Source organism: Thermobia domestica, chromosome 8 (genome assembly GCF_964235325.1).
Source record: "Thermobia domestica chromosome 8, izTheDome1.hap1.1, whole genome shotgun sequence".
NCBI classification, from domain to species: domain Eukaryota; kingdom Metazoa; phylum Arthropoda; class Insecta; order Zygentoma; family Lepismatidae; genus Thermobia; species Thermobia domestica.
The window spans coordinates 89,527,586-89,541,262 of NC_137461.1; the positions used below are offsets into that span (position 1 = coordinate 89,527,586).

At 33.9% G+C, this 13,677-nt stretch overlaps 1 protein-coding gene across 1 annotated transcript in view; it reads right to left on the minus strand.

The window, feature by feature from the left end:
* Nucleotides 1-3,172: 3,172 nt before the first annotated feature.
* LOC145691785 (bicaudal D-related protein homolog) overlaps nucleotides 3,173-13,677 on the minus strand; it is a 40,239-nt gene continuing 29,734 nt past the window's right edge. The window contains exon 2 of the mRNA XM_081767095.1: nucleotides 3,173-3,443. Coding sequence (XP_081623221.1) covers nucleotides 3,363-3,443 — 81 coding nt within the window. The 3' untranslated portion in view covers nucleotides 3,173-3,362. The remainder of the gene's footprint in view (nucleotides 3,444-13,677) is intronic.

The window sequence follows — 13,677 nt, forward strand, 5'->3', positions numbered from 1 at the left end:
CTGACATTACAATCACTCTAATCTAATACTAAACAACACATTCAACATACTTGTTCTCTGTATTGCTCTACTTCTTTCATATTCGTCTGAATATAGTACTTTCAGCGTCGATCCATTTAATCTATACAAAATATAGAAATTTCAAGTTTCAATTGTATCTAGCGGGTGAGAATGCCGTGAAAGACAATGAGGTAGTTTATCAAAGAACAAGTGAAAATTCTTTTTAAAGATAAACATACACTACTTGTTTCTTGCAATTTTCCTTTATTGCTATAAACTACAATTATAAATTTAATTAAATTCGTGAAAATGAAATTAATCTTCAACTTGTCCTACAACTACCTGTCAAGGCTAAAAGAGATTATGAGGTCTAAAGAAACAAACAAACAAAAAATCTTCATTATTTTTATTAAATAAACTGCCCAAACAATATTAATATTACTTCAAATAAAATAATGTTGAATTAGTTGAAAAATCTTTGCAAAAATGACACAATTATTTCGCTTTGTTGGCCACTGACGATAATAATAATGAAACAAGAAGTAATTTCGTCACGGCCGCTTAAGTTTCCTTAAGACAGGAAATGTTACTTCCTTAACGACAATTTAATACTATTGTGTGTGCAGGAAAGTTAACTTTTTAAAAAAAGATAGAGAAATCTAGTTCCAAATAAATATTCTTCCTCGTCTGTGAGACTGCCGATTCTTACGTTATTTCAAACATCTTTGCTTTTGACGTCCCTTTATATTCAGACTTAATTACAAAAGATATTCCAATTCATTGTCTTTCTAACTACAAACAGGAACAGAAACAGTGGTATTAAAAAGAAACACTTCTCCAGGAAAACAAAAAAAGTTGATGGAATCCTATGGTAATCATGCGGACCATAAAATTCCCCAATTGTTATGTAACTAACTAGTTACAAATTTTACCACAAGTTTTTTCTATATGTACGTACACAAAAGTTAAACGACATTTTCACTTCTTTTTCTTTTTATTGAACTAGTCATTGCTCCCGCGATCATTTTGTTAAGGTTTTTTAAACGCCCAAACTACGAATATAACTGGATTCCGACGATACTCGAAACATTTTCAGGATACAGAACAAGAAACAAAATAATGTTGGATAACACCAAGTAATACATTTTAAGGAATTATTAGTATTACCTCTTTAAAGCAATAATAATAATAATAATAATAATAATAATAATAATAATAATAATAATAATAATAATAATAATAATAATAATAATAATAATAAGCAGCAGCTTACCACGTTTTAAACATACCTTTATCATTGATCCAACATTTACTACTTTTCATAGTTTTCATCATAATAGTACGAAATTTAACAACAATGATGCATTTTAAAATACAGTAATTATGTACAAAATCTATATTATAAAATTGAAAGTGACTATGTTTGTGACTCATAATCTCTTGAACCGCCCTACCCATCTCGATCAAATTTTCAACGAAGATGCGGTCCTAGCCTGGGAGTGTTTTAGCAAGTTACTTTTATGGTACAACTTAGGGGAGGGGGAGGAGGGAGACAGAAAAAATAAATAAAACGTAATAACTCTTGAACCACCCTACCGATCTTGATCAAATTTTCAATCTAGATGAGGTTCGGGACTGGGATGATTTTTATCATTTCACTTTGACGGAGCAACGTAGGGAAGGGAGTGGTGGGGGATATATACAAAAATCAATAAATATAATAATAAAAGTGACTATGTTCGTGAATTAATTACTTTTGAACCACCCGATTGATCTCAATCAAATTTTCAACATATGTGAAGTTCAAACCTGGGAAGTTTCTTTATAATTTCATTTTGACAGTAGATCTTAGGGGAGGGGGAGAGGAGGAGGCGAAATATATGAAACTGAATAAAACTTAATAACTCTTGAATCATCCAACCGATCTCGATCAAACTTTCGACGTAGATAGACGGACCTGGGATGTTTTCGTTATTTCACTTTTACAGTGCAAACAAAGGGGAGGGGGAGGGAGAGATATATGTAAAAAGAATAAAAATAAAAGTGACTATCTTTATCACGCTTTAATCACAGGACCGATCTTAATCAAATTTTCAATATGGATAAAGTTCGGACCTGAGGTGGTTTTTGTTATATCACTTTGACGGTAGACCTTAGGGGAGGCGGAGGGAAGGGACAAATATATAAAAATAAATACAACTTAAGAACTCTTGAATCACCCAACCGATCTCGATCAAATTTTCAACATAGGTGACGTTCGGGCTTGGGATATTTTTTTCGTTTAACTTTGACGGTGTAACATAGGGGAGGGGGAGGAGAAGCGCAGATATATATGTAAAAAATAAAAATGAAAGTAACTGTCTATGTCACTTCACTCTTGAACCACATGACCGATCTCGATCAAATTTTCAACCTAGATTAAATTCGAACATACGATGATTTTTGTAATATCACTTTGACCATGTAACTTAAAAGAGGGGACAGACATTTACAAATGATCGAAAATGGCCAATATTGGTGTCGCATCTATAGTCTTAGAGGTCGCTGAAATGAAGAGTGACACTTCTGATGCCATTTAAATCCAAATTCATCCTCGCAAAAATTATATTATATATGTATATAATAAAAATGACTAATATCAATGAGCGCTTTAGTAATAGCAAAAAGTGACTGACTAACGAAACATATTACTATTTTTTCTTAATTTAACCCAGCGGAGCGGATAATTGATGCTAGTACTAAATAAAATGGTAATATTTTATGTTGCAGTTTATTGAAATGATTATGAACCTATGAACATATTAAAACATATTATACATATTATTATTGTATTGCTTCAAAGAGATAACATAATTATTTTATGAGGATTTATTATTATTCCATATTATATTATTCATCCATATTATTTGAAAGAGATCTATCGATTGGTATACATCTCATCTTTTTAGTTTCTCAGTTAAACACTATATATATATATATATATATATATATATATATATATATATATATATATATATATATATATATATATATATATATATATATAACAAGTAGAGGTGTATGAGCTGCATGTACACGTACATATTCTATAAGGCCTATTAGCAATTACTTAAAAAAGAAAAACACTGTAACTAGCTTAATTAAATAATGTATGATACAATCTCCTTTTCATCAAAAGTATTGGGAAAGTTGGTATGAAACATGCGTTTTTTCAATTAGTTTTCCGAACTGTGAACAGCAATCTGTGTATAGTGTACTTCCACTTTTAAATTTTCTCTTGTGTAGTTGGTTACTTGTCAAGCAACGCTTTCCAGATGCCCCTATGTGCAGTGGCAGTAGCTGTTTACAACTTTCCACTTCGTTTATTTAATGCACAAAAATACCACATACACACTCTCTCTCTGCCTTGTAAAGTAGCCCTGGTTTCGTGTCATTTTTCTTAACTATAACAAAAAACAGTTACATTTAAAAAAAACGTGTTACTGCATTAAGTCAACGAACAACAGTTACTCATACGTAAAAAGGCACTAATAAAATTCAACCATGGAAAGTGTATTGTTAAAGCATACAGTATACAATACATCTGCCTATAAACTGAAAGAAGTTCATATTAAAACTCACGCTTACTAATAAAAAGTAAGTATTTATTTTATATCAATGCATTCTGAAAGATGTAATTAGAAAACGTTTTCCACTGTGGAAACCAAACCAAACATCTATACTGCAAATGAACTTAGGAAATAAGAAAACTAATGTAATCACGGAATGAAATACTAGAAAGGAACTGTTCAGCATGTAACAATGTATTTTGATTTCGAACACAGTATATAAAGTCAAATATTCAACTTTTAATAACTTCATAATGAGGAACTACATAATTTATATCGTTTATCAAACATTGTTAGGGGTCATCAAACCTAGGAGGCTCAAGTGGGCAGGTCATATAGCCAGAATGGAAGAAAGTAGGAACAATTTCAAAGTTTTAACTGGAAATCCAATCGGAAAACGACCATTAGGAAGATCTAGGCGCAGATGGGAGGACAATATTAACCCTCGCACTGAAGCATATAACTTACGGTGGTGCAAATTGAAGGTTATTGTGTCTCATTAATTTGCTGTTTTAAGTTGGTGAGCAAAAATTCCTCCCTCCTCCGTTGGTAGGATATATAACTGACATTTAGAAGTGTCACTTCTAGATGGCAGTATAATAAATAGTTGTATCCCGCTTTTTCTGAATTTGGTGGTTAGTCTTATTCCGAGTGCTGTTTACTTCGGTCACTGTATTAGTGTCAGTGGCGGATTTAGTCCGGTTGGGGCCCGGGGGCCCTAGCCTTCCCAGTTATTAGAGTGACAAAAATAATTTAAGCTATTACTTATATATTTTTGAAAGTTTATAATAAACTCATGATATACCTATCATACTCTGGGTTCTGACTGCCTCCCCAGTTTTTACCTTCTAGATCCGCCTCTGATTAGTGTGTTAAATTTGCTATTTAAAATTGATGGGCACAAACTACCCCCTCCCCCCGTTGGTAAGAGATGTGACTGACATGTAGAAGTGTCACTCCTTATTTCGTGGATTGTTCACTTCAATCAAGTAGATTTTTGTGAGACTCTAATTTTTTTTTTTCTTTTGTGAGATATATTAAATCTTACCAGGTGGGTACAAAATGATCCCCCCGTACAAAATGATCCCCCCGTACAAAATGATCCGCGTTACAAAAAATGCCTAGGTAGTGCGAGGGTTAAGATGAATCTCGCAGAAATAGGAATACAAAGTGGAAACTGGATCAAATTGGCTAAGGATAGAAATCAATGGAGAGCTTTTGTGAACATGGCATTGAATCTCCGGACATGGGCGTCATTTAGGGGGGCAGGAGGGGCCAATCCCCGCCCAGAGTTTGAGGAATACATATACTTTAATCGTTTGTCTCTAATATACTAGTACAAAACGTGAAAGTCTTATGTCGGTGGTGCTCGTGCCCCATCAAGCGAAGACTGAAATGATGCCCCTGTCTCAGGGTTCCATAGGCCGTAGAGTTAGTTATTTAACTTTTAATTATCATTCTTGGAAACAGCGACAACTTGACAGTAACTGATGCCATTGGGAAATGGTCTTCACCTGACTGCTGCGTTGAGTTTTTACACTTAGTTCTTTCTGGCAAAAGATTTATACACGTAACTCAGCTCAAATGATTTCATGCTTAAGAAATCGGCAAAAAATTTAGCTAGTTCACTAGGGTTTCAGACACCTCAATTGCAGCCTGTCAGTTTTATACAATGTTTTACTTTGAAGATATGCACCACAATATAGAGAAATAAAACAGGCTTCCATTGTCATAAATTACTGTATGTACACTATTTTAGTCTTTCTTTAACTTTGTTGCAATGCTTTGCCACCACGACGACTTGAAGGAAAAAGTAAAAGAAAGAAATTCAACACTATCTGAGAATCCGTGACCAATTGTTTTTCCCGTTTTAATCTCGTCCATGTTCAACTAACTTTCTCCAGTTCACTCATTCGCAGTATTGCTACTTACATTGTATTTATAGAAATTTCAATACATTTACGTAAATTTAAATATCACACCATATACTTTGTAGTGGAAATATTACTCTCGCGATTAATCGCAGTTGCTGGATGAGAGCACGAAAAAAATATGGCATCGCTTCTTTAAAAAAAATAAAATAAAAATCAAGAAAACTGTTATCGCAAGCGTAGTCTTGCAGGTGTCCTATAGATTGAGGTGGACTTAGGAACAAGCGAGAGTTGATTTATTTGTTCAAGTTCAGCGTCCCTTTTCAGCACCGACGCTAGACACAACGTGAACCTACAGTTTAAAGTGGAATCCGAATCACGGTAATGCGTTCAAATTTTTCAATGCTCTTCCACTAGGAATCAACCCCAGGACCCGGTGTACCATAAGGTGCGCGTCTGTCATTAGACCAGCGGGCAGGCCAGGAGAATTATGAAACAAGTGGAAAGGAACAGCTGGAAATTTTCATAGGTACGACGCTGTCTGCTACAAATTAATGTCCAGGATCGAACTAGAGACCTTCACACTACAGGCCAACATTTATACCCTATACGAAGAACCAACTAAAACAGGAGATCACATATTTACTTTGGCCATTATCCTCTGGAAACAATAAGAAGCGAGAAACATCATACAGATTTTAAGTTGACCACACAGACCATTTCTAGATCAAGGTAATTTCAATTACTGTACGTATATCATTTTAGTTGTAATTCTTTCTTATGATGTTGGCAACCCTGCTGGATAGGCGCTCTGGAAGCCAAGAAGGAGACAATAGTAAGTGTGACTGGACTCCGGTGTAAATAAGAATGAAACCAGCAGCCTTGGACCGATTCTTCCGCCTCTTATCCTATCAAAAGCGTACACATCGCATTTTCGATTTTTTTTTTTAAAAAAGAAAGTGAGAACACTACTCATTTTTGTTCTAATCCAGTAGAAAAAGAGAAAAGAAAATACTTTTTTTCTTCCAAACTCATCCTTAACGCTGTAAACATTGTTACGATGAGCCACAACGTTAAATTCTCACGAAAGAAAAGGACATCATTCATAATAAATATTAAAATCTACTTGATTACTTTGGCCGCCCCTAGGCAAGAATATAACATGCATCCATTACAACAAACGTAACCTATGTGTTGTAATGTGGTACGCACTTCGTTCCATATGATTCATCAAATCTTACAGTTTCTCCCTAACAGTAGATATTTTTGTCTATTTAACCTTTCTAATGATTATGGTTAAAGTCCATAATAACCATGGATTGATTGGAAATAAAGTTACTTTATTCACCTTAACTGCCCATATTCCAGTTACTGCTGAAGAATTGAATAGTATTTCCATTTATTTTCCTTTATAGATGGCGTAACTCTCTTCAAGTCGTTGCTAGCCTCAATTAGCAGAAAAAATATTCTTTAAATAAAGAACTTCTCTGAGACGCTCTCTCAATCCTTCAACACCTTAGTGAATGCACTACCCTTCCCCAAGAGAAGGTGTAACTCTAAAAGGCGTTAGTCATCAGTGGCTAGCCATTTAAAGAGATAAAAAAGCAAGATCACTTTAAAAAGCTCTGCCAGTGATCTTCTCTTAACAAATCATAAGCGGAAAGAAAGAAAACAAAGAACGATTATTAAAACTATAGGGCTAGATGCCGTGTACAAAGGTGGAGACATGCTATTAAGTGAGGGAAGGATAACTGTAGCCGGAAATGCAATGTGTTACTTGATACTCTCTCATACAGTGCCATGCCGTGGAAAACCAGCGCCCAGGGCGAGAGTATACGACGGCGCCCCCGTACATATGAGCGAGGTCAACAGACCAGCCGCGAAGCGCCACCATGGTTGGCGCGAAGAGTATGAAAATTTTCAAAAGTAAATCCTGCTATTCCTTGATTTTGAGCACTTCTCTACTTTTTCCTTCCATTTTATATATGTACACATGCATTTTCCTAACATGAGTAACTTTATAGAACCACTTCTTAAAGCAGGAAGAGAATTTAAGTACATACTAGTAATTTTTCCTCCCGAATTTTACGCCCCCTTATTTCGGTGCCCGGAGTCGTTGGCCCGCTCCTTCCTCCACGGCACGGCATTGTTCTCATAAAAATTTAGGGGAAACTATACATTCAGTTTTGTTAGTACAATGTGTACAAACAAGTTCATAAGTGCATTTAGATTTCATGTCTTTTCGTTGTTTGGGAATTCGGAAAGAATTGATTGATTTGAATGCAGATTTCGATAATATCGAGAATACCATCCCTGAAACTGTACTCTATTCATCATTGGTTCCGATTTTAGGAGCCAAAAAAAAAAAAAAATGAAATATTATGCACTTATGAATTGATTAAAGATAATTATTCTTAATTGGATTTTAACTACAAGCAATATATATAATTGATTGGTAGACCTCTAACAAAACAAGGAAACGCATAGTCATATTTCGTCAAAATCTGATTTTTCTTTTAAAGTTAGAATGCAATATAAGACAGATGCCCCACCCGCATACACAAATATAGTTTCCTTTACGTATTGAATGATATTACCTCATTCGCTTCAATAATTAATAGAATGAAAAAAACTGCGAACTTTATCCGGATACATTCCTCAACGCATTATGTCAAGCAAGAAGCTTACATGAACCTTATTCCGAAAGCGAGATCTCGTCGCACATACTACTACGCAACTGCAGTTAGAAGGTTTTTTTTTTTTTTTCCTCAATAGTGGAAATGAACAACGTTTCCAGTTATTAGAAACAAACAGTAAATCTTGATATAGATTAGTTATCACTGGATTAAATACGCTGTGATTAAATTGTCTCAGGATCGGAGAATGTCAAGAACCAAGTTAGTAAATTTCCAGGGCGGTACCAGCACAACGGAAGTGAAAATACGGACAAAGAGATAGGTTACTGAACAATATGGGTATAACAAAACCGCTCCGTAAGAAGCCTATACTGTATATAAAGCCTGTTAATTGGATATTGCCAGGAACCATCTCCTTCCTACTAAACTAATCACCATTTATAATAATGCATTATATATTTTTCATTAACCTTGAACAAATTGAACAGAGTAGATGTATTGTGGTCTGTTTGTCTTGTAATTTATGGATTATAGGTTTGATACTTAATGCATATAGTCGAATCAATTTAACTTTTCGCAGGTCTTATTTTAAGCAGCAACACCTAAGCAGAAAATCTTATGAGTTGAACAACTTATATAAGACTATTACGATAGTTTACACTTTCTATTTATAGTCAATTGTTTTCAAGAGTGTCATCTCCGAACAATTTATAGCTTCGGTTGGATTGAACAGGTACAATTCTCGTCTCAACTCCTAGGTTTACACATGAAAAAAAAAAAAAAAAAACTAAGCTATTTAATCAACTAGAGTCTTCCGACATTCATAGACTACCGAAAAAAATATCAAAGGTAAAGGTATAATCTGTCAATTTTTATTCTATCTTTGTCTCTTTAAGTTTGGACCTGAAATCATTGATAATAACGGAAATATCTACAGATCTTAAAAATTTAATAATTGTACTTATATTTTTCCTTGAGCTTTCGAAACTTCAACTTTTACAAGTATATTATTACATTAATTTTAAATTAGACACAAATACACGAAATTATATTTTAAAAACTGTTGGTTGTTTAAACAACCAGCAAAACATTGATACTAATAAACACATAAGAAAGAAATATTTTTGCGATTCTACAATTCACTATTTTTTACTGGTTTCCTTTTGCAATCGTTTCTAATTCAGAGGAATCAGAGAAGTGAAGAGAAATGTGTATTTCCGAATTGATGTAAATATTTACATTTTTCTTTCTTTTTAAAATTTTATATGTAGTAAGTTCAGCCATAGAAACACAGAGACTTATAGTTATCACACCATTTAAGATCAAAGTTAAATTTCAAACACGTATTTTGAGATATTACTTACAATTACATCTAAAATTGTTTTTTTCCTCTTCCACCACTTCTAACATCCTCTCATTCGTTTTCCGCTCGACCCAGCTAATTATCTCCATTCTTCTCCACACCCATATTTCAAAAGCTTCTAGTCCGTTTTCATCGTGTTTGCTTAATGTCGATATTTCTGTCCCATACAGTACAATACTCCATACGAAACATTTTATGAGTCTTTTCCTCAGTTCTTTATTTATTCAATGACCCACAAAATAAACTTTACTTCCTTTTAAACGATTCTTTCGAAATTCCTATCCTTGCTTTTCTTTTACGTTCGCACTTCATATCATCACTAATAATACTACCCAGGTATGGAAAAAATAGTCACCTGTTCTATTTTCTCACCTTCTATTTGTATATTTGACACCGACTGCTTCGTTCCAATCATTATGGCTTCTGTTTTTCAACATTTATTTTCATCCCATATTCTTTGCAGCCCTTCCTCAAGTTTTTTAAAAATATCTTATTGACTTTTTTTGTTTCAGATTCCGACACAAGTGCCATATCATCTGCAAACCGTATACACCTAATCATTTTATTTCCTACCGAAATGCCAAAGCGGCACGGTGGCTCAGTGGTAAAGCGCTTACAGGTGGTGCGTGGGGACAAGTACGTTTGCGGTTTACAACATCTGATCGTGGGTTTTCTCGGGGTACTTCCGTTTCCTCCCACATTCTCATCCAATTAATCCAACATCAATCACTTGTCTTAATCATCGTCTCCCTTAGCCTAAAAAGGGGCATAATCATGGGACATTTAAATTGAAATATCTCATTTCATTTCCTACCGAAATGCCGTCTTCTGTGTGTAAACTGTTTTTCACTAGGGATGCGCACGAGACAAGATTTGAGGCTGTCTCGTCTCGAAAATGTGCTGTAAAAGTAATATCTCGACTCGAAAAATGTATATTTTTCTATTGGAAGAGCCGTGTCTGGACTCGAATTTTGTCAGGAAAATCCTGTCTCGACTCGTCTCGTGCGCATCCCTATTTTTCACTATCTCTCCTGGATATATTTTAAATAATGTTGGCGAGATACAAAATTCCTGTCGAACTCTCCTCCCAACTGCATCCTCCTATTCATTTCTTCCCCTATTCTAACACTTACTTGTTGGTTAATATATGTTTTTTTTAATGAGTTTTCGATCTATCCATTTCATCCCAACCATTCTTTACAACTATCAACAGTAATTCCTCTTTTTCCAGATCAAATAACTGGTATATTATCTATCCCGATTGCCTTTCCATTCCTAATCTTGGATATAGCTTTTCCGAACTTATCTCGAAGAATGTTAAACCCTTTATCATCCTCCCCAACTTCATTTCCTACTTCAATATCTAGGCCACATGGTCTATTCCTACTCTCATACAAGTCCTCAAGTTATTTCCATCTTCCTCAGACTTCACTCCTCTCGCTATCTTCCCATTCTTATTTTTTACTGCCATCGTAATAACCCTTTGTTTCCTCCGAAGTTCTCCGGAGTTTCGCCCCCTCGTACATTTCCCCATATTTCCAAACTCTTTCTAATTCTTCCATGTGCTTATTGTCTTTCCTTTTGTAAAACTCTTCTATTGTTCTGTCTGATTCCCTTCGTATATTTGTTAAAACGGCCTATATAATTTCAAAGCAAGAAACATTAAAACTAGATTTGAAGAAGAAAACAGTAAGAATTAGAAATGTTCCGTGCTGTGAAGAATTAGAATTGAATAATTAGAAAATTCAGTTATTAAAAATAATAATAATTCCCCATATAAAACAATTAAACTACATGGCATAATCCAACAGATAATATAAACAGATTAATTCTATATAATGATTTCAATACAAATCAGTGCATAGATGAAATCATATTATATATTTACTTTTTTTAAAAAATAAAAGAAATAAAGAATCATAAATACTACTAACATCATGAAAACCGGCACCATCAATGGTTTAGATAGTTGCAAATGTGCAATGTTTTTTTTTTAAAAAAAACACACAAAACAACACAAATGAAAGAAGTGCAGCAAGCAATTCATTTGTTCTTTTTTTTTTTTTAAATTTCTGTGTGTCTGTGCTGTGTCAGTTTCTCTATATTGTCTCTGTTCTTCAACCATGGGAAACGAGCGAGAAGGTAAAGCGAACAAATTAACGGCTGATGATCTTACTAATTAACAAAGTCCCGTAAGAGTCTTTCACGTGAATTTATCGTTTGCTACTGCTACTGTGCCGGGGTCCCCAATGTCACTTCCTTGTTTTTCGTTTGAAGGAGAAACATTTAATATATGAGTTATGTCCTTCTGTTAAAAAAGAAGAAAGAAAATTCCCACCTCAGTGCACATAATGGACCTCAAACTGCATTGTTTGTTAGTTTTTTTTTTTTTTTTTTTTTTGGTCGGGTTATTTCAAACGGGAGAACGGAGAATCAAAAAGATATTGTTTACCCTTTCTAGACAGACACACACACACGTAGAAATGGAACATACTGAACATGACATGTGGTGACGTAAGAGCAAGTTAAAGACCGTTTAGGTTTGCTTTTAGTGTTTTATCATCTTTAAAATAACAGTATAACAAAGAATCGCATATAAATTTTGAATTAACAAATCAATTTGAGACGGTATTGATTCTTCATATTATTATTATTGTATTATTTCAAGAATGTCCGGGAAACCATTTTCACTGGAAAAATTAAGGATTTTCATCATCCTTAATATTCTTATATAATTTCCGCGGTGAATAAAATAAAGACAATATCGGAAATTTAGAAAGTCAGCAATCTGGTATAGTTTGAAGTTTTTTTTTCTTTCTTTCTTATAGTCCAGGAAACTAATGGAATATGATGCCGTAATTACCGGGTCTAAATCTCTACCCTATATGAAAGGTCATTGAAAGAACTACTCATGTGTGCTCTCTTTTCCTACTCAATTCTATACTAACTAAAGTTCTGAAATTTTTGTATAGATACGTAAACCCAGTGATAGGGGCACACCCACGGGGGTTCCATTGGATCCGGACCACCCCAAATCTTCCTAACTTAACCTACATTTGTACATTTTCTAAACTAAACTATATTTGTTTAACAGGGAATTGATTATTGTATCATTTATTTTCTATACTCTTTCTCTTATAAATGCAATCTAGGTCTACGATATTTTTTTAAAAAAATATATAGGTGGAATGTTTTTATATTATATAAAAAATACACTAAAAAGTTGAAAAATTATTGTTTCAGTGGAATACAATAAATAAATTATAGTAAGACTGAAAGCGTTGGACACAATTCAATGTCCCTAGTATGCATAAGAACTTTAGGTCTCAACTTTTGTAAGCAAACCCAATGCTTTTAGCCTGAGTTCTATCTCTTCATTTTTACTCTACCAAAATCATTATTTCCACTCCTTTTAGTTCATTTTAGGCTAGCACTGCTCTTAAAAGTTTCTCTTACGGTTATTAATTTCTCTTTTTGTTTGTTAGCCACTTTTCAAATTTATCACACATTGGTAATGGTTATTACATTACTATATTGTCTCTGTTCTTCAGGCTTTTAAAAATTAGAAAATTAGAAAAAGTTGTTGAAAGCATGAAAAAGAGCATTTAACAATGAAGAAGATTTTTCAAGATTGGATTACCTTCGGTCGAGATGATTAGGTAGGAAATTCTAATGACTTCAAGCTTCTGTAGATTACCTTTTATTGAACTTATAGAGTTAAAAGAGGTATTATTCACTCAGCTATGCATGTATTGCAATTGATACAAATTTTATATTTCATCACTCTGTATTATTTGCATCATCTGCTTACGTTTTAAAAATTAATACATTAAAAACTAGTTGAAAATACTCGAAGAGCATTACCAGAACGAACTTTCTTTTTTGAAATTTATATGAAATTATATATTAAATTTATTTGATTACATTAAATAGATAATACACTTACATATTTGGAACCTGCGTATTAGGGGATCTACTGGATTGCAGATATAACCAATGGACACCGGTTACTCATATTTGGTACCAAATGTTCACCATCCTCTTAGGTATTGATCAACACCAATATCATCTCTTTATGACTTACAGTTCCCGAGATATGGCTCCTTAAATCTCCCGAAATTCGAACTTTTTGGGTCCATATCTGGGGAACGGTGGCTAGTTAGCCAGTGGCCAGCGGTTACTATTTGGTACCAAAATGT